The sequence below is a fragment of the Gopherus flavomarginatus genome, chromosome 3 (genome assembly GCF_025201925.1).
Source record: "Gopherus flavomarginatus isolate rGopFla2 chromosome 3, rGopFla2.mat.asm, whole genome shotgun sequence".
Classification (NCBI taxonomy): Eukaryota; Metazoa; Chordata; order Testudines; family Testudinidae; genus Gopherus; species Gopherus flavomarginatus.
The window spans coordinates 11,228,213-11,252,671 of NC_066619.1; the positions used below are offsets into that span (position 1 = coordinate 11,228,213).

The following is a 24,459-nucleotide window of genomic DNA, read 5'->3' on the forward strand; positions in this document are numbered from 1 at the left end:
ACTAGCTGAAAACCTGGGTTCAATGCCCTGTTCTGTCACAAGCTCTCTGTGCAACCCTAGCCAAGTCCCTCAGCTTCTTTAGACCACACATTCCTATCTACTGTCCTACCTTATGAAGTGTTATAAGGATAAATACATGAATGAGCATGAGGTGCTCAAATAGCTGGTGATATGGGGCCATATATGTACTCTAGATAGATGGAGTGCTGTGGTCCAGCATCTGGTAGCTAGTAGGTGGAGAGAGATAATTCAGTGTGAAATCAGCCATGTGTGCTAGTTTCTCAAAATTTTAGAGGTAGCTAAGGGATAGTTACCAGGGGGAGGGATAACTCAGTGGTTTGAGCAATGGCTTGCTAAAGTCAGGGGGTGAGCTCAATCCTTGAGGGGGCCACTTAGGAATCTGGGGAAAAAATCTGTCTGGGGATTGGTCCTGCTTTGAGCAGAGGGTTGGACTAGATGACCTCCTGAGGTCCCTTCCAACCCTATATTCTGTGATTCTGTCTTCATAGGGAATGCCTGCTACCAACACAGGGACACCATAGGGGAGAGCCTTCTCTACTTCCCTTTTGTGCCATGGAGAGGCCTAGAAGGGACTGAAAGTGAACTAGAATCAATCCCTCCATTTCTTTATACCTGAATATGCTGTTTCTGCTGAAATAAAGTACTAGCAACATGGGGTAACTGTGGCCACCTGTCTAGCTAGCGTTAGCCAGGCACCCTGTTATTTTCAGACTCTGTCTATCAGAGAGTCTTATCTCTTACAAGCAGAAAGAGAGAGACATCTTCTTTTTTCTGAATAGCATAAAGCCTTGAGTGAACTCAGCTAGACCATTGTAATGTCCCTAACTCATCTTGTAACCTAAATCTACTTAGGCTCACATATCATGTACCAAGTAGTATATTGTTCACTTGACAGATGGAAGCATTTCCCTAAGCTGATTATATCTGTGTTTGGTTAGGACTGTGCACATGAGTTTTAAATGAAGAGGATCCAGCTAAATCTGTTCATCTTTGGCTTTCTGATGGATCGGAGTAAATAATGGTGAGAGCTAAGATTAGTTGAAGTAACCCCTCCTTTTTTTAACCAACTGTGGTCTTCATTAGCTCATATACATTTATGATATGTAGCTACACTGAGTTCTGATTTATACCACCTGAGGGTCTGTCAATTAGTCTCTTCAGTCACTACATTTATGTACTCTTAACAATCCCATGCTGTCTTATTGTAAATTTCTTTCTCGGCCAATATAATGACAAATTAAACATTCAAATGCACCAAACAATTTAGTCAGCCTTTAAATTCAGGAACTGTTCTCTTTTAATATTATCCATTGTTCATAGTACAACTGTAGCTGGTTTTCTGAACAGCCTAGTGGGAATTTTTTTGCATTCTCTTACAATTCAGACAATATATTATTTCTTTCATTTTGTCTCTGGTTGCACTGTTGACAACTGCACTCTTGGCTAGCACACCAGGGTTTGAACTGGGGATATCCACAGCTAAAGGTATAGACAGTTACAGCTTGAACTAAAGAGCCAGTTCTCTGTAGCTGGGGGAGCGGGTTGTAACTACTCATATTCTTTGTGGATCAGAAACAGAGGGGGACCTGTAATCCCCACTTACTAGTGAGTTGTACACGTTCCATTTGGTTTGGAATATGCTGAATAGGGAGCTTGGTCCTAAGAGAGTTCAAGGTGCCAGATGTGCTAATAGTTTCCACTATTTTGTTTTCCATTTAGTACATATTCCATAGCAGGAATAGAAGGTGAGCATTTCTCAGCACGTCCTGAGAGACAGCGGGGTCCAGTGGTTAGGGTACTTAGTTCTATATCCAGGTCTTCCATTGATTTGCTGTGCAACCTTTAGAAAGTTATTTCATTTTTCTGTTCCTCTGTTTTCCTTCCCACTCTGACTTATCTATATAGATTGTAATCTCTTTAGGATAGTGATTGTCTCTTCTTATGCGTTTGTGTAAAATGGGTTCTTGATTCTGACTGGGGCCTCAAAGTGCAACCTTGATACATATAATACATAATAATCTCTTCTATCTCTTTATTGATAATTATTTTTCATATTATGGTAGTGCTTAGAGACCCAGAAACTAGGAATATGACAGGACAATACACATTTAAACTTGTGGTAGGTGATAGACAAGTTAATGTTAAAGATGAGTGTGTGTGTATGACTGATTGCTCTCAATGGCTATAATGGTTTTCTTCTCCCCGCCACCTTTCCCTCATTTCTGTTTATTGTAGTTAAATTCTCTTTAGAGCTGACAAGCATGTTCTTTTTTTCATGATTTTCTTTAAATGGTCATAAAAGTCCTAGATATTGTGCTGGGTGCATACTTTATAAACATAAAAATGGTCTCTATTAAAATAGCAACATTTACTAATAGTTTATTATTTCAGCCAAGTCAGTAGAAATGTTGTGAGCACTATTAAGCCCTATATGTGGTTTCTTTTGACCTTACTAGGGCCTTTGACGCTGTAAATTGAGATGGTCAGTGGACAGACATCTGCAAGTTTGGTGTCCTTGACCAAGGCTGCTTCTCAAATGCCTTTGTTGTCACCAATGGAGTAAAACAAGGCTGTGTTCTTGCTCCAGTGTTATTTAGCATCATGTTTTGCTGATGTTCTAATAGAGGAATTCAGAAACATTGGTTGTGGCATTTATATGCAATACTATAAGGATGGAGGTGACTTATTGTCTGCATGCAAAGACAAAAAAGTTATGAAGACAATTATTCATAAATTACTCATAGACTCATAGACTCCAGGACTGGAAGGGACCTCGAGAGGTCATCGAGTCCAGTCCCCTGCCCTCACGGCAGGACCAAATATTGTCTAGACCATCCCTAATAGCCATTTATCTAACCTACTCTTAAATATCTCCAGAGATGGAGATTCCACAACTTCCCTAGGCAATCTATTCCAGTGTTTAACTACCCTGACAGTTAGGAACTTTTTCCTAATGTCCAACCTAAATCTCCCTTGCTGCAGTTTAAGCCCATTGCTTCTTGTTCTATCATTGGAGGCTAAGGTGAACAAGTTTTTTCCCTCCTCCTGATGACACCCTTTTAGATACCTGAAAACTGCTATCATGTCCCCTCTCAGTCTTCTCTTTTCCAAACTAAACAAACCCAATTCCTTCAGCCTTCCTTCATAGGTCATGTTCTCAAGACCTTTAATCATTCTTGTTGCTCTTCTCTGGACTCTCTCCAATTTTTCCACATCTTTCTTGAAATGCGGTGCCCAGAACTGGACACAATACTCCAGCTGAGGCCTGACCAGTGCAGAGTAAAGCGGAAGAATGACTTCTCGTGTCTTGTTTACAACACACCTGTTAATGCATCCCAGAATCATGTTTGCTTTTTTTGCAACAGTATCATACTGTTGACTGATATTAAGCTTGTGGTCTACTATGACCCCTAGATCTCTTTCTGCCATACTCCTTCCTAGACAGTCTCTTCCCATTCTGTATGTGTGAAACTGATTGTTCCTTCCTAAGTGGAGCACTTTGCATTTATCTTTATTGAACTTCATCCTGTTTACCTCAGACCATTTCTCCAATTTGTCCAGATCATTTTGAATTTTGACCCTGTCCTCCAAAGCAGTTGCAATCCCTCCCAGTTTGGTATAGTCCACAAACTTAATAAGCGTACTTTCTATGCCAACATCTAAACCGTTGATGAAGATATTGAACAGAACCGGTCCCAAAGCAGACCCCTGCGGAACCCCACTTGTTATACCTTTCCAGCAGGATTGGGAGCCATTAACAACTACTCTCTGAGAACAGTTATCCAGCCAGTTATGCACCCACCTTATAGTAGCCCCATCTAAATTGTACTTTCCTAGTTTATCTATAAGAATATCATATGAGACTGTATCAAATGCCTTACTAAAGTCTAGGTATATCACATTCACAGCTTCTCCCTTATCCACAAGGCTCGTTATCCTATCAAAGAACGCTATCAGATTAGTTTGACACGATTTGTTCTTTACAAATACATGCTGGCTATTCCCTATCACCTTACCACCTTCCAAGTGTTTGCAGATGATTTCTTTAATTACCTGCTCCATTATCTTCCCTGGCACAGAAGTTAAACTACCTGGTCTGTAGTTTCCTGGGTTGTTTTTATTTCCCTTTTTATAGATGGGCACTATATTTGCCCCCTTCCAGTCTTCTGGAATCTCCCCCGTCTCCCATGATTTCCCAAAGATAATAGCTAGAGGCTCAGATACCTCTTCTATTAACTCCTTGAGTATTCTAGGATGCATTTCATCAGGCCCTGGTGACTTGCAGGCATCTAACTTTTCTAAGTGATATTTAACTTGCTCTTTCCTTATTTTCTCTTCTAAATCTACCCTCTTCCCGTAAGCATTCACTATATTAGACATTCCTTCAGACTTCTCAGTGAAGACCGAAACAAAGAAGTCATTAAGCATCTCTGCCATTTCCAAGTCTCCCGTTACTGTTTCCCCCTCCTTACTGAGCAGTGGGCCTACCCTGTCCTTGGTCTTCCTCTTGCTTCTAATGTATTGATAAAAAGTCTTCTTGTTTCCCTTTATTCCCATAGCTAGTTTGAGTTCTGTTTGTTGGTGATTGTGATATATTGGCCCATAACCTCAGGGACATTCAGCTCACTGACTGTTTTGCAGATGACCAAAAATATTTTGGTTTAACAATCAGCCTGAAGAAAACAGAAGTCATGGTCCAGTCTCAAACGAGAAGTACAGCAACTACTCCAGTTGGGTCCATTGAAGATGTACCACTCAAAATGGTGACAAATTTTGTGACCTAGGCAGTATCATTTAATGGGATGCAATAATCGACAACATTACAAAGCTCATTGGCACAGGCTGCGAGGCCTTCAGAAATCATCAGTGTCTTCTCTGGAATGAATACGCTGTGAAACTACGAAAGAAAATTGATGTTTACAGTGCTATTGTCATTACTGCTTTCCTCTATGGCTGCAATATATGGATTATTTATCAACACCATCTAAATTGATGGAAAATTCCACCTACAGTATCTATAGTGGATAATGGCAACTAAATGGCAAGATTTAATTCTAAACACCGAGGTCCTTGAATGCCTCAAGATCACAGGCACTGAAGCTTTCATAGTAAGAATGCAACTGAGATGGTGCAGTCATGTGGTCTGTACGTCTAACAGTAGAATACTGAAAAGAGTCTTTTACAAAGAATTGCAGACTGAAACTTATTTTAGGGGCAGATCAAGCAAACATTACAAAGACACTCTCTCAAGACCAACTTCCAATCTTGCAAAATTGACCTTAGCACATGGGAGCTCTTAGCCCAAGACAAGATCTAATGGCAACAGTTCTGCCATCTCATATTGAAACATTTTGAGAGCTCATTGACTGCTGCAAACAAGGAGAGACCTTACTTCCTTCTAGATCCCTGTTCACCCTAGTAGGGTGTGGTTCACAGACTCAACTTGTTATCCGGGTGAATCCTAAACATAATTAATGACACAGGAGAAAACTTAACCCTTGTCCAACAAAAGAAACTATTAGCTATTGCCTTTATCCAGAGAGCAAAGAAATGAAATGATCTGGAAAGATTTAAAAATGAAAGGAATGAAGTACTCCCAGTGGACACTTCCAACCTTCTGCTTTCATGCTTTCTTCTTTATAGCCAGATAAACATGTGCTTTCAGCCATCTGTCAGTACAGAATGTCCAGCGAAGGTAATCCGAGGTGATGGATGTACCCAGTGGATGTCCAAAGAGAAGTCTGCATTGATTACTCACTGCTCCTTTTAAAGGTGGTACCTCTAAGGTCTATAACAATGCCTGACCTCTTCAGAACCAAACAGTAGTAACCAATGAGTAATGAGAGTCAGAACATTTGTAACAGTGATTGGAAACAGCAATTAAAAGTAACAATAAGCAGAAAACATGGGGCTGCATTGTGTGTAATCCTTCTTGGAAGTGGAGGCACTGCTCTTGGACAGCACTGTCTGTTCAGCTAGCTTTCTTACAGAGATAAGGGGAGGGAAGAGGCAAAGATGTGACCCTGGTACAACCATGCTTCAAACTAGCCTGGTGTTATAGGAGAGCTCTAGAAAAGAGATTTCTTTATACTGATAAACAGTTAATAGTTCAAATTCTAGTAGATGGCATGCAAGACTATGCAGCATAGATCCTGGATTTTGAAGGTCCAGTAAAACTTCTTGTTGCTATGCACTCTAAATGTGCAGCTCTTAACTCCTCATGCAGAAGGGAGTTCACGCTGCACTCTTTCAACCAGATCTGCTCCTACTGCTCATGCATTCTCTGACCCTCAAGAGGAAATCCAGTGGAATCAACCAGAAGTCCTCCTGGACTTCTTTTCTTGCTCAGTCCCTTCCCACCCTGGCTCAAAAATGTGATCCTTAAAACAGATGCAAGTTTCTAAGGATGATAGAATTGAAAGTGTTCTCCTGGATGAATTTCAACCCTTTATTTATTATGGGACAAATTCTCTGACATAAGTCCATTGACATCAAGAGAATTAAACCAGAAGAGAGTGTGACCCTATGCTGCATCTATAGTGCAGTAAACCCAGTACTCATAGTTATTTTTTCATAAAAACAGCAACAATGTTTATCGTGATAAGAAACAGTTTGAAAATAGGAAAGCAACCCTTAGAGGTTGAAAAGAACAAAGATTCCAGTGGCACCTTAAAGACTATCAGATTTATTTGGGCATAAGCTTTTGTGGGTAAAAAAACCCACTCCTTCAGATGCAAGACCTTACATAGAGGTTGAGCATTTTGTCCCCCTGATGGAATAATACAGGATGTTGAATGGGCCTTTTCCACCAGTAAATTCTGCCCTTGTTAACACATAGCAAGCATTAATTAGATTTCATGGCTTCATTCACCTTTAGGTAAAGAGTTTTCTTTCACAGTGTTTCAGGACTGGCATCACAAATGCAGAGCTGGCCTTGAGTATATGATGGATAATGTTTTCATCAATTTTGGCATTCTGTGATAGCAAACTCCTCAGGTAGCAAAACTTCACCACAGACACAAGGGGAACATTGCTGATCTTAATAATTGGGTAAAGATGTGCATCACCTGACACTGTTTGGTACAATACTTCAGTTTTCTTCAGGCTGATTGTAAAACCAAAACAATTGACTGCACAAGTGAAATGATCAGTTATAAATTGAACATTACCATCTGAGTGAGCAACGAGTGCACCGTCATCAGCAAATAAAAGTGCCTTAATAAGTAAATTTACTTCTTTCATGTGGGCAGGGAACTGATGGGAACAACTTCCCATCAGTGCAGAACTGGATAAATATTCCTCTGTCAATGTCCTGAAATACATCCATCAAAATATGTGAAAAAAAGATGGAAAAGAATGTGGGAACCAGCATGTAACATTGTTTGGTGCTATTAGTGACAGAGCAAGGTGGTGGTAGATATGGCATGCCACTTTTAACCACTTTGAAATCAGGTGCATTAAGACCTAATGTGAAAAAGGTGAACACTGCAAAGCAAGGATGCAACAGCCTGCAGTGGTCATGGGCAATCCTATCGGTCCTACATGTAGCAGTGTTTATGGTTCTTGTAGTAATATGACCTCGCATACACGTGTTCACCAATAGTGTTGGCTGAATCCTCATACATCAACATTAACATGACACTCCCTCATTTCAGGACCAACTGTCTATCACATGACCATGACACAGCCAAATGAGCATCAAACAAATATCATTCTCAATATGAGAGTTATAACTCCCAGACACTTTGCAAAGCATTGTTGGGTGGTTGCCACTGCTCTGCCATTCCCATTTTGCTAATTGCAAGGGGAATTCTAGTATAGAAAAGGGATCCTAGCATGTACAGATTGAGAGTAAATCTCATAAAGCAGCCAGATTGGATGGAATAAAGAAAAAAAGAAATTTGTACTCACCTATGGTTGGATCATGATAATCAGGAAACCGATGGCTTATGAACTGCATAGTCATAGCTAGGGAGGAGAAAAAGAAAGAGGTTACAAAAAAAAAAAACAGTGAAGAGATAGGGGGTGAAATGAAGCAGAGGGAAATGTAGGCAGAATTCAGAAACCCAAACAGCAGCCTGGTCATAAATGGTCCAAGCACTTTGCTGATATTTGCAATTGCACACGAGAAAGTTCGATTCATGTTGTGTGCCTTTCTCTCCAGACTGTTTGTCTAGCCTTAGTAGATGCCAATCACTAGAGTAATATAAAATAGGACAAGAGGATATCCTCTAGGGGACAATCTTGTAGCAGGCTGAGATAAGTTGATAAAAATAGCTTGTGAATGTCTTAACTTGGTCTTAATTGGGGCTACCAAGGGGACAATTATTGGCCAACTCATTCCCTTTGTGAAAATAATGCATGGGAACGATTTCAAACAATATGAGTTTCACGTAGCATCAGGGTCTGCATGCCCCACAGAACAACAAGGGGTTTTGGAGGATAAAACCAACAGATCCCTGCATCAAAGGGACATGGGTCATTAGCTCTCCAGGCCCCAAGTGATCTACTGCCCTTGTAACACTGCTCTTCTCCAAAGAGGGATTCAGCTGTGCAGATGGAATGTTAGCTAAGTTAAAGTTGACCCAATCAGTATTAATTTACCCATAAAAATGTGTGGGCTTAATGGAGAACCAGTGCTGCCTCTTGGTGATCCCAGACCATGAACCACAGTATATATGGATTATTAAACCTGTGTAATGTTAAAGGAAGAGCTTATACAGGGTGAGAGGATAGGAGGAAATGATGTCAAAGTACCTCATAAATATAAAGGTCTTTATAGGCTTTCCAGACATTAATAACTTACGCTTGTGAGGAAGAAAAATACCTCCCTTTCGCAGATGGGGCAATGAGGAACAGAGAGTTTTAATGAAAAATCTGTGGGCATTGTGTTAATATATTTTTAAATATAATAATGGAAAAATACAATATTAAACATTATGTTCATTGAAATACACCTCAGTTTCTTCTTTTTTAAAAACTTTATTGAGCAGCTTCTCTATTAAAAGGTCAGAGATGAGAATGATAGTTTAGTATCTGGTTGAATACTACATAATACTTTGGCACTGACCAAATATCTCCCTTAAGCAAAACTGTTGCTCATAGTCTCCTATTTATATAATAGCCCACTCCTACTCTTAATCAGATGCTCCATGAGGTATCGCAGTAAGGGAACCACCATGATTAAGCATGCCTTATTAAGTAAAGTATTAAGAAAGTATCATCAAATGGAGAAATTGTTTTAAATGTTGAAGAGAAAAATAAATGAGGTCCAAGAAGAGTCCTTAAGATGAATGTGTAACAGACTTTTCTGATACACTCCTTTCCTAGCAAAACCTCATCATCCTATATGGATAATCCAGAACTGTACAAAGGCTTGCTCTACACTACAGAGTTAGGTCAACATAAGGCAGTTTATGGCTACCTAATTATGTCAGTGTCTACACTACAATGCTGCTTCCACATAAGTAAGTAGCCCTCTGCATCAACATAACAACTCCACCTCCATGAGAGACATAGCACTTATGTTGATGTAGTTAGGGGACACAGTGTCTGGGTAGACACTGTGTTACTTACATTGGTTATTGGCTGTCAGCCCTGAATGAGGCTCCCTCCTCCCCAACACTGACAGCCCAAGTTATCAGCTGGGCGCTGGGCTCACAGCTGGGGCTTCTGGCACTGATAGCTTGGAGTGTCAGTGCCAGGGTGTAGGGGGAGCCCAGCTGTGAGCCTGCATCTGGCTGACAGCAGGGGAGGGGAGGCAGCTCTCAGCCCTTTGCCTACAGCTGAAGTTGTCAGCCCCAGATCTGCTGGGCTTTAGTTGTCAGTGTCCCACAATGCCACAGTTCAGTTGGTGGAAGCGCTCTGGGCGAGACAGTGCACCACCTATGGAAGGAGCAAGAGTGGATGTGAACCACCACTTTAATTACTGCAATGACTGTATGGCGACTTAAGTCAACTTAATTTAATAGTGTGGACAAGCCCAATGTAACATCAAGTATAGTACCCAATTTCATATCTGATCCTTCTTGCAAAAACTAACTCTCGTTGAATACGATGCAGGAGACAAACCATCCTTCTTTACACTATATGGAATCCTCCCATCAGATTATTTTATGCATGAATGTTATCCACTAATAAAAGTTTTAGAAAATTCATTTCAGGCAGCCAGAAACTAACTCATATCATTTTGTGGTCGTGGGTGTTTCCTGAGGGTGAAATTGATCTCTGTGCAGATGGCCAGCAACATGCAAGTCACACTTAAGCCTTATTTTAAATGGTACATAACCCTCATGAAGACCATCAGAACTAGCCTGAGTTTCAGCTTGCTTGGGGCAATTGATATTGGAGTGACTTCTGTTTGCCAAGAAAGTCTGGATGGGGTCTGAGATCCCATCAATGTCACCCCTTGCTTAGACACAGCTGTGTTGATAAATCTCCTGATTTTATAGCAGCCCGTAATATCTAGTGTTTCATCAGTGTCAAAGAGATTGCATGAGGATCTCATCTTTCATTGAAAAGAAAAAAAGTAACTTTCTAGCCCTAAAGGTTGCAGGGAAATGGTTGAAACTGTGAAGTGACTTGACCATAAAGACTCAGAACCAGAAGGCAAATAAAACAAAATCAAAGTGATTTAAAAAAAATCTCATTATCTTTAAACCAATCTCATGACTTTTAGTGGAGCTTAACTCATCATTTTTGAATGTTTGCAGTTGGCAATACATCATATTGTAACATAATTTATACATAGCTCTTATCATCAGCATATCTCAAAACACCTTATAAGAGGGATCAGCATCATTAATCCTATTTTAAAGATGGGGAAACTGAGGCACATGTCAGGGCAGCAAGCTGCCCAAGGTCACCCAGTATACCGATGCCAGGAATAGAACTGAAGTTGCAAGTCCAAGGCCAGTCTACCAGGCCATGCTACCTCTCCTAGGAGACATATCATACATGCCCCTATTCAAGGGCTGAATATAGTGTCTCTTCCCTGGTCCCAGCTACCTATTATGGCATGTTAAATCAAAAATGAGATTCTACCCAAGGTATCTTGAATGGCAGAGCAGATAGCCATTACAGCATGCCTACTTTGAAAATTATTTATGTAAATTAGTTCAGAATTGCATTACTTTGTTGAAATACTCTTTCCTGCACTTATCTTAGAGAATCAGGGGTTAACAAGATGCTCTGACAAAATGTTACAGAAAGGCCAGATTAAATATTTATTACCATGTTAATAAAATATTGCATATTTAGGGTAGACAAATATAAATGTTAAGGAGCAGTATTATAAATTCATAGCGACACAGAAAGGATAACTGTTTTAAAAAACTCATTTAAAGTCCACATGGGTGAATAAAACAACATGCAGTTACACTAATGTTTTCAGTCTTGTGTGCCATCAAATGCATTACTTTTTGAGTACCGTATGTATTTGGGTACTTCCCTATCCAAGCCACCTGTTTTTAACCCAGCAAGGTTTTTAGACACCTCTGTCTGATAACTATTTGGTGGCCTGTGAGAAATAAGTTAATGCCCAATGTAATATTCTCAGTTAGTTATCAGACATGGAACCACTGAGACCCATCCCATAAGTTTCAGGCATACAAGCTTTTATTGCAACTTTTCTGAGATCACACACTGTCTGCACAGCAGGAGCCAACTAGTTCCATTCCCTTGTGTGTACTATTGCCAGCTCTCCTAAAGAGAGCAGGGTATTTACTCAGTGGTTTGAGCATTAGCTTGTTAAACACAGGGGTGTGAGTTCAAGCCTTGAGGGGACCAGTTAGGGCAAAATCAATACTTGGTTCTGCAAGTGAAGGCAGAGTCCCTTCCAGCTTTAAGAGATAAGTATATCTCCATATTTAAAGGTACACTCCACTAATCCAGTGGACCAATATCTACATCACGAAAATTGTTGTGAGAACTGCAACAATTGCTGAAATTCTCACCAGAAGCCAAGGAGTCAGGATTAAGTTTTCCATGGACCAGCCCAAAGGCTGTGCCCTAGTTAAATCCATGCACAGGATTTAAGTGGAAATTTTATTGTTCATAGATTAAAATGATTCTAATGTCAGAAGAGACCACTGTGGTCATCTAATCTGACCTTCTGTATAACACAGGCCATAGAATTTGCCCCCAAAATTCTGTTTGAACTACAGCATATCCTTCAGAAAAACATCAAATCTTGATTTAAAAATTGAAAGTGATGGAAAGTCCTTTCCAAATCTTGGTAAGGTGTTTCAGTGGTTAATTACCCACGCAATTAAAAATGTATGCCTTATATCCAGTCTGAATTTATCTAGTTTCATTTTGCATAGGGTCATAGGTATTGTACTGGCCATTTACACTAATGTGCAAGAAGACTGGATTTACATTGTCATTTCTAGATTTTTTCCCTCCCAAGAAAGATTGAGGCATTCTGCTATGAGGCAGCATTGAAATGTGCAGTGCCCATGTTAAACCTGTTAAGCAGTTACATAGTGAACTTTAGTCTTTTAAGAGTCAAATTCAATATAGGTATAAAAAAGCACAACTCAGTTGGAACCAGTAAAATGATAACTGGGAATCATTTAAGAACAACTTACCAGATGCCCAAAAAGGAACAATCCAAAAATGGAGGAAGAAGGCTGTGCTGGTTAAAAAAACAGACCTAGTTTAGAGGGAAGTGAAGGCAACTATAGTAATAATAAAATAATAAATAAAATAATAATAATAATAATAATAATATATAACAAATGGAAAAAAGGGGAAGTTGATACTAATAAATACAAATCAGAAGTTAGGAATAGTGGAAAACTGATAAAGGAAGTAAAGGGACACAAAGAGAAATATTCGGACAGCAGAGATACAAAAATAAGGATCAGAGGGGTAGCCGTATAGTCTGGATCTGTAAAAGCAGCAAAGAATCCTGTGGCACCTTATAGACTAACAGACGTTTTGGAGCATGAGCTTTCGTGGGTGAATAAGGATATCTTAAAAAAAAAATAAAGAGTCTTCTAAATGTATCAGGAACAAAAAGAATCCTGACAATGGTACTGGTTCATTACTAGATGGAAATGGTATACTTATCAATAATAATGCAGAAAAGGCAGAAATATTCAATAAATATTTGTGTTTTATATTTGGGGAAAAGATGATGATAAAGTGTCATTATATGGTGATGATAACACTCTTTCTAGTCCATTAGTATTTCTGGGATGTTAAACAAAAGCCACTAAAGTTAAACATTTTTAAATCAGCAGATAATTTGCATCCAAAAGTTTTGCTGGACTGTTAATTTTGATTTTCAATACGTCTTGGAGCACTGGAGAAGTTCTAGAAGATTGGAAGAAAGCTAATATTGCGCCAGTTTTAAAGGGTAAATGGGACGACCTAGGTAATAACAGGGCTGATAGCCTATTATCGATCCCAGATAAGATAATAGCACCACTGACATGGGATTTGGTTACTAAAGAATTAAAGGAAAGCATGTAATCAATGAAAATCAACATGGGTTTGTGGAAAATAGATTATGTCCAAACTAACTGAAATTGTTTTTTTAATGAGATTTCAAGTTTTGTTGATAAAGGTAATAGTGTTGACTTAATATACTTAGACTTCTCTAAGAAGTTTGACTTGATACTGCATGATACTTCATTTCGATTAAAAAACTAGAACAATATAAACAATATAAAATTAACATGGCACACATTAAAAAGTGGCTAAATAATAGATCTCCAAATGTAATTATAAGCTGGCAATTGTCATCAAGGGTTGTGTGTTTCCAATGGTACTTTGCAGGGATCAGTTCTTAGCCCTATACTATTTAGAATTTTTATCAGTGACCTGGAAGAAAACATAAAATCATCACTGCTAAAGTTTGCAGATAACACAAAAATTGGGGAAGTGGTAAATAATGAAGAGAACAGGTCATAGATTCAGAGCATTCTGAATTGCTTAGTAAACTGGGCGCAAACAAACAATATGTGTTTTAATATATCTGAATGCAAATGTACACATCTAGGAACAAAAAATGTAGGATGTACTTATAGAATGGGGGACTTTATCCTAAGAAGCAGTGCCTCTAGAAAAGATTGAGGGGGTCATGGTGGATAATCAGCTGAACATGAACTCCCAATGTGATGCTATAGCTAAAAGAGTGAATGGGATCATTGGATATATAAGGCTTGTCTACATTACCTGCTGGATCGATTGGCAGCGATCAATCCAGTGGGGATCGATTTATCATGTCTAGTATAGATGCGATAGATCGAATGCCGAGCACTCTCCTGTCAACTACAGTACTCCACCAGAGCGAGAGGCACAGGCAGAGTCGACAGGGGAGTGTCAGCAATTGACTCATCACAGTGAAGACACCACGGTGAGTAGATCTAAGTATGTCGACTTCAGATATGCTATTCATGTAGCTGAAGTTACGTAACTTAGATCGATCCCCCACCCAGTGTAGACCAGACCTTAAACAAGGGAAACTCAAATAGGAGCAGATAGGATATTTTACCTTTGTATTTGGCACTGGTGTTACTGCTGTTGGAATTCTGTCCTGTTCTAGTGCCCACAATTCAAGAAGAATATTGATAAATTGGAAAGGGTTCTGAGAAGAGCAGTGAGAATGACTGAAAGATTAGGAAACTTGCCTTATAGTGATAGACTCAAAGAGCTCAATTGTTTAGCTTAAAAAAAGAAGGTTAAGGGGTGACTTGATCACAGTCAATAATTATCTACCTGGGGAACAAATATTCAGTAATGGGCTCTTCAGTCTAGCAGAGAAAGGTATAATAAGGTATAAGTAATGGCTGGAAGATGAAGCTAGACAAATTCAGAATGGATATAGGCATTCATTTTTAACAGTGAGGGTAATTAACCATTGGAACAATTGGAGCAAGAGTTGTGAGGGATTCTCCATCACTGACAATTTGAAATCAAGATTGGATTTTTTTTCTACAAGATCTACTCTAGGAATTATTTTGAGGACGTTTCTATGGCTGGTGTTATACAGGCGGTCAGACTAGAGGATCACAATGGTCCCTTCTGGCCTTGGAATATATTAATTGAGCCTGAATCAGTTTCCCCAAGGCAGTCCCTGAACCCACTGAAATAAACAGGTTTCTTCAGTGAGAGTGGGATCAGAGCCAAAGTTCTTCTCCAGAACAAATTAATTTCATATGCTAATAAAAAATGTATGAGTGTTCTATGATGTTTTAAGTAAATATTCTTGTCTCTCTTTTTCTCCTTATTACCTGCCTTCCTCCCACCATTCACACACACACACATACAGTCCCTAGCCAAACCCTGATCAAACATGCTCTGGGTCTGACCAAATTACTCTGGAGCTTTGTGACAGGCAGGTCCTGTCTCAGGGCTGAGACTGAGGTGGCTTTAGAGCCTTTCCTCCTTTCAAAGGTTGTTTTGGGGTTTTGGTAAGTCATTGTGAATGGTGGAGTCTTGTCAGCTTTCTCCATCTCAGCTACTCGGTAACAAGAGTCAGCTCCTTTCAAGGTACAGCAACTTTCCTCCTGGTTGCTACCTTTTCCTATTACCAGCTCTATATTCCTACACCTCCCCCATTTCAATTCCTGGGGAAAACACTAGGCAGATGATGATACAGAAGCCTTCTTAGAAAATTTCAAAAGAGTCCTGCCTTGGGAACAGCATCTCTACAGCTTGATAAATTTATGGAGGAGATGGTATGGTGGGATAGCCTAATTTAAGCAATTAATTGATCTCTGACCATTGGCGGTAAATATGTCCAATGGCCTGTGATGGGATGTTAGATGGGGTGGGACTTGAGTTACTAGAGAGAATTATTTTCTGGGTGCTGGCTGGTGAGTCTTACCCACATGCTCAGGGTTTAGCTGATTGTCATATTTGGGGTTGGGAAGGAATTTTTCCCCAGGGCAGATTGGCAGAGGCCCTGGGGTTTTTTCGCCTTCTTCTGCAGCATGGGGCACGGGTCACTTGCTGGAGGATTCTCTGCACCTTGAAGTCTTTAAACCATTATTTGAGGACTTCAATGGCTCAGACATAGTTTAGAGGTTTATTACAAGAATGGGTGGGTGAGATTCTGTGGCCTGCGTTGTGCAGGAAGCCAGACTAGATGATCATAATGGTCCCTTCTGACCTTAAAGTCTATGAGGGTATGGCTACATTTGGAATTTCAAAGCGCTGCCGCGGCAGCGCTTTGAAGTGTGAGTGTAGTCAGAGCGGCAGCGCTGGGAGAGAGCTCTCCCAGCGCTGCATGTAAACCACATCCCTTACTGGTGTAGCGTGCAGCGCTGGGAGCCGCGCTCCCAGCGCTGCTGCCCTGATTACACTGACGCTTTACAGCGCTGTATCTTGCAGCGCTCAGGGGGGTGTTTTTTCACACCCCAGTTGCTGCGCCGTAAAGTGTGAGTGTAGCCAAGGCCTGAGTCTATTTAAGCTTGCTCCTCCAGTTGGAGAAGGCACTGTAGATGTATCTATTTTGGTAGGGACTGAGCCCAGAGGCGCTTGTTAGCCTTCTCCAGATTGGGGTGAGGGAGTGTCCCATCCTAGGTTCAAAATAATGAACTAAACAGCAACATTTTACAAATCTATAAATGAGGAGTATTTAACTCTGATTTATAGACTCATAGACTCATAGACTCTAGGACTGGAAGGGACCTCGAGAGGTCATCGAGTCCAGTCCCCTGCCCTCATGGCAGGACCAAATACTGTCTAAACCATCCCTGATAGACATTTATCTAACCTACTCTTAAATATCTCCAGAGATGGAGATTCCACAACTTCCCTAGGCAATCTATTCCAGTGTTTAACTACCCTGACAGTTAGGAATTTTTTCCTAATGTCCAACCTAAATCTCCCTTGCTGCAGTTTAAGCCCATTGCTTCTTGTTCTATCATTGGAGGCTAAGGTGAACAAGTTTTCTCCCTCCGTGTGTGTTTATTCCACACACGAAGCAATGTATTAAAATAAGACTTTAAAATGGAATGATAAAATGGAATAAAAGGATGAGCCTGATATTTAAATAAATACATATACATACAAAAGGGTCACTAAAAAAATATTTATATAAAAATACTCCTATTTAATCTGTTGCAGTTATTATGAAACATTTTGAATTGCAAGTCACCCTATAGATATTTAATGAATATTTTATTAAGTTTTGAAAAGCACTCTATTTAAGTGGCACATGTTTATCACATCGGCGCGAATATAAGTAAAAGGATCATTGTTTCAGATGAATAGGTATCTCCTTTATATCTATCTGTAGCTAAGTAAATGCAAATGTTCTCAAATGAACAGATGCAAGCTTGATATGTAGCAGTAACTATCTAATTATAATGTTCACTTATATTTTCAAAATCAAAAATTTGTGCTTTTCATAGCCTGGAATTACCTTTTTATTTCCATTTCCAATTATTCTTATCAAATTTTCATTTGTTATAATCAATAATTAAATGTTAATTATCTCCCAATAGTTCTTATAATTGCTGTACTTGTACATGATCTGCATATATATTATGCCTGTTTTGACACTACACTGTATATAATTATTCTCTATGAATGATAACGTTAATCCTATCTAGTTATTTCTACTTAGTTTCTACTCACCTACACCTAGTATTTACTTCCCTGTCCCAGCAGGCAATTACCATGTTGTGGAGAAATGTTAAGACAATATTGTTTATTCTGAAACGTTGCAATTCAATAATCAGAGGGGTAGCCGTGTTAGTCTGTATCCACAAAAACAACGAGCAGTCTGGTGGCACCTTAAAGACTAACAGATTTATTTGGGTATAAGCTTTCTGTTAAGGGTGCCATTGGTACTATCTGTGGTGGTTTTTATTACATGGATACTTAAGCTCTGTCTTCCCATGTTCTCTCTTCTCATTCACTGTTCTATCCCCATTCATATCTTCTCCCAACCTCCTGTGCGACTCTGCCACCTATATTCATCTGTCTCCATATTTTGCCTTTCCCCTCACAAAACCTTACAATCTAAGGGAGGCGGGGGAGGGGGGAGGAGCGGGGAGGTGGTCAAGATAATAATTGGACTCATCTTGGCAATTCAGTGAGTTTCTGTTTGGTTGGCTTTGTTTTGGTCTTTTTAGGTATATAAAAGATACCAGTTGCTACTCAGCAAAGCTGTTACTAGTCTGCTCATTTCTTGGAGATGTCTACAGTGGAGGAACTAACAGGAGGACAGGAAGGTGAGTGCCTCCCTGTCACCTGTCAGCTGTTAGGCGTATGTGTATTCAGGTATATTATACAATTGACAAAAGAAGGTGTACAACAGAAATTTTCACCTATAGCTGGAGAGTGACCCTGTCCACTTACCCAGCCATGGTGGCACCTGTCCCAGAGGACTGGGCCTGACTCCCTGCTCTGGGTGTTGTGACATGGCATGCAGAGTCATGTAGCTCTGGGACCCCATGCATTGTGTTGCAATACCACTCACTCAAATTTCTCTTTCATGATGGCCAGGCAAAACTGCAGTGGTGTTACAGTTCTGTGCACCAGGTTGTAATGCCCAAAGTAGGGAGTCAGGCCTAGCTGCACAGAACAGGAGCCGCTGCTTCTGCGTGAGTGTGGGGTGGGCTTACTCTGCAGCTCCGCCCTCTCCTCAATGACTTACCATTCCACAACATTACAAAACATGGCTCTGGCATTGGTCACTGTAGAAATTGGCTTTGAGGAAAAATTTGAATGAGAACAAGTTAGTGGCCTAGCATATCAGCTCATAGAATCATATAATCGTAGGACTGGAAGGGACCCAGAGAGGTCATCTAATCCACTCCCTTCCACTCATGGCAGTATAAGTATTATCTAGACCATCGCTGACAGGTGTTTGTCTAAGCTGCTCTTTAAAATCTCCAATGACAGAGATTCCACAACCTCCCAAGACAATGTATTCCAGTGCTTAACTATCCTGACAGGAAATTTTCCCTAACAGCCAAGCTAAACTGCACCTGCTGCAGTTTAAGCCCATTGCTTCTTGTCCTATCCATACGGGTTAAAGAGAACAATTTTTCTCCATCCTCCTTGTAACCAGGGCCAGTGCAACCATTTAGGTGACCTTGGCAGTCACCTAGGGTGCTAGGATTTGGGGGGCGCCATTTTCTTTGGCAGCAACTGCAGCAGGTGGATCTTCAGCCACCCCGGTCGGCGCCAGCATTTAGGCAGAGGGAGCTGGGGCAGGGAAGCGCGGGGAGGGCTGCCTGCAGCAAGTAAGGGGGGAGGGGCGGCATGCAGGGGAACTCCCCACCCCAGCTCACCCCTGCCCCGCCTCCTCCCCGAGCACGCCGTGGCCGCTTCACTTCTCCCGCCTCCCAGGCTTGCGACGCCAATCAGGGTAGGCACCGCAAGCCTGGGAGGCGGGAGAAGTGAAGCAGCGACGGTGTGCTCTGAGTGCTCGTGCGTGGAGCAGAGGTGAGCTGGAGTGGGGGGGGTGCCTCAGGGTGGAGGGTGGGGAGCTGCCGCAAAGGGAGTTCCTCAGGGCGGAGGGGGGGAGCTGCCATGGAGGGGAGGGCACCTCAGGGCGGGGGTGCAGCGGGGGAGGGCACAAGGTGGAAGTTTCGCCTAGGGCACGAAACATCCTTGCACCGGCCCTGCTTGTAACAACCTTTTATGTACTTGACAATGGTTATCATGTCCTCCCTCAACCGTCTCCAGCATAAACAAACGCATTTTTTTCAAACTTCCCTCATAAATCATGTTTGCTAGACCTTTAATAATTTTTGGTGCTCTTCTTGCATTTTCTCCAATTTGTCCACAACTTTCCTGAAATGTGATTCCCAGAACTGGACACAATGCTCCATTTGAGGCTTAATCAATGTGGTGCAGAGCGAAATAATTACTTCTTGTGTCTTGCATTCAACAAGGCACAAGCTCATTAGCATGGAAGAACTATATTGATAATCATTAGGATGGAGATGGGACAAACAAGGTATTGAGGTTTGCATAGCAGTTGGAGCAGAAGACAGTGGGCATTAGGGGAACACAGCAAGAGATAGGAATGGATAAGTAGTTAGGGGTAGAGATACGTAGATCATGGAAGAGGCAGACTATGCCATAATAGATATTTTGATTCTCTGTCAAATTTGTAAATGTCATGATCTATTTGAAATACAGCTGGGAGATGTGGACTATGTCAAAATTTTATGATTTTTGTTTGTTTTGTTTTCTATTATTAAAAAAATGTAAAAATGTCACAATTTGGCAAAATTCCACCCTTACAGTAAGCATGCAAGGATTTTATTATGTGCATTTGAAACATGCCATGTTAAGGCAAATATTTTTAAAGTGGAAATAGACAGTTTGAACAGCTCTGGCATTCCTGATGGCTTCATTTCCTGATGATCCAGGGTTCGTCATCCTGTGAAGTGGTCACATTTAGAGATTGGAATCTTGGCTTCTATTGGCTTAGAAGAGTAACAAACATGTTTATAACTAACCATGTGGGATTTCATTCCTTAACGTTTAGCTTAACTTATCAGGTAAAAGCCAATCACAACTATTCTTTTACCCACTGATTTCTTATCCAAAGAGATTTGAGTAATAACCATGTGCATACATATACATGATGAACAGCAAAAAACATAAATATTGTTTCTTTCAGGATGCTGCCTGGTACCTGAATTGTATTGCAATTCTGAAAATGTTTGCACTACTGAAGACAGTAGTAATAACGCCAGAAACATAAATACAATAGAGACATTTGAACAGTTACTTTTACTGGAAGGAGTTACTGTACATTCAGTAGCTCCAGGCCTTCTGGCCATTATTCTATTTTGGTGTAATATGGGCAGACAATGCTAGACAGATCCACAAGTGACATAGATGATGGAAATAAAGGAGGAGTTGCCAGCAGGCTCTGTTCTTGTGCTTTTAAATGTATGTCAAGACCTCCCATTCCTTTGTGTGAAGTTTGTGTATCACCAAAATTTATATTCTTCTATAATAATGACTGGAGTAGCCTTATTTTGCTGGTGTGCTTGTACAGGAACACGAAAGAATCCCAGAATGGTATGTATATTCATGCATTATTCATGCAATGGAAGTCATTACCTACCATAGCACTTAATACTTAAACCTAATTAGTCTGAATTATTGAGGTGCCACACTGTATTTTCTTTCTTGTGCCTTTGACCAAGACGTCCTACAACACAGCAAGCATTTCTTTCCGATGACAGCTTTCCAGATCAATAGATTGCACTCACAAAACCCAGTTTGATTTATAGATACAACAGAGGATATTTTCTCTTTGTTTTTATCTTTACCTGTTGTATTTGGATCTCAGCACATCCTTAGAATAAATAACTGACAGCAGCAGATACTTGACCTCAGACAAAAGGCATCTGGATGTCAAATTACAGTTGGTATGTTGCACTGCTTCACTTCAGTGTGAACCAACATAAATGAGCAATGGCTAAAAAGGAGAAGGAGACAGATATTTTGAGCTGGATGGATTGCAGGAAATAGTCATGAATAGCAGACTTTCCATGATGTGTAATGTAATTGAATTTCCTGTGGGTGCTGGGGGAGAGGCAGAGACACTAATTCAGCAAAGTGATTTAAGTATGTGAATGACATTAAGCACACAGCTAGAGTCAATGGGACTAGCCACAGGCTTATAGAGACACCCATGCTTAAGTGTGTGCTTTTCTAGGTGGAGGCCTAGAGCTCCAGGGTAGTGGGTGAAGGTTAAAACTGCTGAGAGTGTTTTTCTTGACAAAATCCTTGTTAGGTTTAATTGTGAAGAGGAACTAGAAGCAAAGAGAGTCTGGGCTGAGGGCTTTGTTACATAATTTCATGACAGAAATGTGCAAAGGATGGGAGGTGCAATTATTACTAATGTTAAGGTATTATTATGTATTACTTATCAAGCACTGACAGGAAAATAAAGGCAAGTTGAATTTTAGTTCTCTGTGCTGCAGTTTATTCTTACATCATGGTAAAATACAGCATTGTCTCCAACTGCCCACTTAGCTCTGTTAACATCTTTTCATATTCCTCTTTGCTATGCAGCAATAAGGGCTGAGATGACCCAGATCTCACCAAGTTCAGTAACAGATGAAAGCAATTGAACCAAATTAGTGTCACTGTGGCATCACATTTTGTGATGTGAACACAGAAATCCTATCTACCAGAACTGGACTGACATCACCAACTAATGTCACATATGCCCCTTAAGAGCTATCAAATGGCAACAACTTATTGGTGTTACTATGATCATGGTCTAGATTCAGAATGATGACCTGGGAGGGAAAGAATTTGTACCCCATTATCTGTTGAAGTAGCGTAGTGGTTAAAAAGATCATGACCTCACTTAAATCACATCTGAGAGACAGGGTCTCATAATTAACTAGGCTTCATCTAGTGACTTTTCCAGTATTACTTTTGCATTCTGGGGGTGAGGGAGGGGACAAAATGTTTTAAAATTATAATCCCCCCACCCCCACCACGATATTTATCCCTTCACTCATCCACATGAAATTTACAACTCCCTCATATTTTGGTAATTTGCTAAGCAGGGATCAAGACATATAGATTGAAAGACTGACACATCCCCCTCCCCTCAGCTGTGTATTTAATTACTTTAATTATAAAAAGTAATAAAAGCTAATGCAATGATTAATGGTCACTATTAAGAGGAAAAACTGGCTTCTCCATTATTTCTTATCTATTGTTAAGTCACAAGATAAAGATGGTGAAAGAAAAGTAAGTGCAAGTGTAATGCATGCAATTAGGTTAAAACTCTTATGATTCATTTTAGGACTCTGGAATCATTTGTTCTTTACATTGTTGAGCTAAAGAGAAATATTGGGCTGCTCAATATTAACTCTATATTTATTTAGAAAAGATGGGGGGCTCAGAAACTGGTTTTTTACACTTAAAGGTATTTGGCCACCTGACCTGCCTCTAAACATTTTAAAATAAAGTTGCTTGTTTCTGTAGTAGAGTCAATGCACTGCAAGGGAGATTTCAAATCCTTCTGTTGTATCTGATGCACCCGAGCTACTCATCTGAGCAGCCTTTGCTGAACTATTTGGAAATGCCCATCTGTGAAAATCAGAATTTGAGGAATAGGTGTGACTGTGTAAAGAGCACTGATTGGCCAAAGCTGTAGCTTCACTCCCAGAATTCCTCTGTTCACTGGCTGTACTTTGAATAACGATGACATCATTGAAGGTGATTTTTTACAGCACTGGCATGGGGTTGGTTATTTGTAAGGCACCTCTGGGTCAATCATATCATCATCTATTCATAACTATTTAGGGTTCAAAATAACTATTTAGGGTTCAAAAGTAACTTTATCTCAAAGTCTGAGTAAGAGGCAAGCATAGCAACCCTGCCTCGGATGCAGACCAAGGTCAAGATTTTGACTCAGAGTTACAGTCCGGTCCCTGTTTCTTGGGGAGGGAATGTAAGCTGCACGAAACCGAATACCTGACAAAGATTGCTTCCCCAGCAGTGCCCAGGTCCACTGACAGCATATCTGGGGGAAGGGGGACATAGCCAAGACTGCCCATTGGTTGGGGAAGGGAGTAGCAGCCCTTTAATAGGCAAATGAGGGTAGTGCATACTTTTGCAAGAAATATCATAGTTATAGAAGATGGCAGTTTTATACCAAACATTACAGCTGTTCAGAAAATTTCTGTTGAAACTAACTTTCAAGGGAAAATGAAAACAAATTTTCAATATATTTCCAATATACATACACATGTATTTTAGCTTCCAACCAGCTCCTCTAAATATTAATAGACTCCAGAGCGGCAACAGTGAAAAATATCAATGCAGAGCACTGTGGTATCTCATGACATATCCCAGTGATATGCTCCAGGACACTCAGCAAGAATGGGGTTTGCACATGCATATTCTCCTTCCCGTGCACAAGTAATAATGGAGTACAATCAAATAATGTAGGAGAGTCACTGATGACTAGAGCTAGGTGAAAGAATTCTAAAAATGTCAGTGTTCCATTTTGACATTTTGTAATAAAATATTTCAATTCTGTGATTGAAATGGCTTCATTTTGAAAAATTCTTCAATTTAATTTAAAAATTGCAAAGCAAAATAATTTAAAAAATTGCTTTAAATCTAAATGGAATGTCTTGTGATGAACAAAATATTTAGTTTGATCCAAATTTTTTTTGTTGATTTTCAAATTCACTGATAATTCTGAAAAAAATAATTTTTGAGTCAATCTGAAACAATTTTTGTTTGTTTTTTGGAACTGTCAATAAACCAAAAAATTCTATTATTTGCACAGCTCTGCTGATGACAACATTCATCTGCATTTACTGTCAGAATATACAGAGGCAGAATATACCATACTGTGAAATTCACCAACTGATGTGGTGAAAAACGTTGACTGATTTTTAAGATATACAGGAGATCAAAACAACCTTGTTTTTATTTCTCATGCAACAGACAGCACCATCACTGGCTAGA

The 24,459-nt window shown here is 40.1% G+C and overlaps 1 protein-coding gene across 2 annotated transcripts in view; it reads right to left on the bottom strand.

Annotated features, from left to right (window-relative positions):
* RIT2 (Ras like without CAAX 2) overlaps positions 1–24,459 on the bottom strand; it is a 276,869-nt gene that overhangs the window by 179,886 nt on the left and 72,524 nt on the right. For both annotated transcript variants that reach the window (XM_050943714.1, XM_050943713.1), the window contains exon 2: positions 7,933–7,989. In XM_050943714.1, coding sequence (XP_050799671.1) covers positions 7,933–7,987 — 55 coding nt within the window. In that variant the 5' untranslated portion in view covers positions 7,988–7,989. The remainder of the gene's footprint in view (positions 1–7,932; positions 7,990–24,459) is intronic.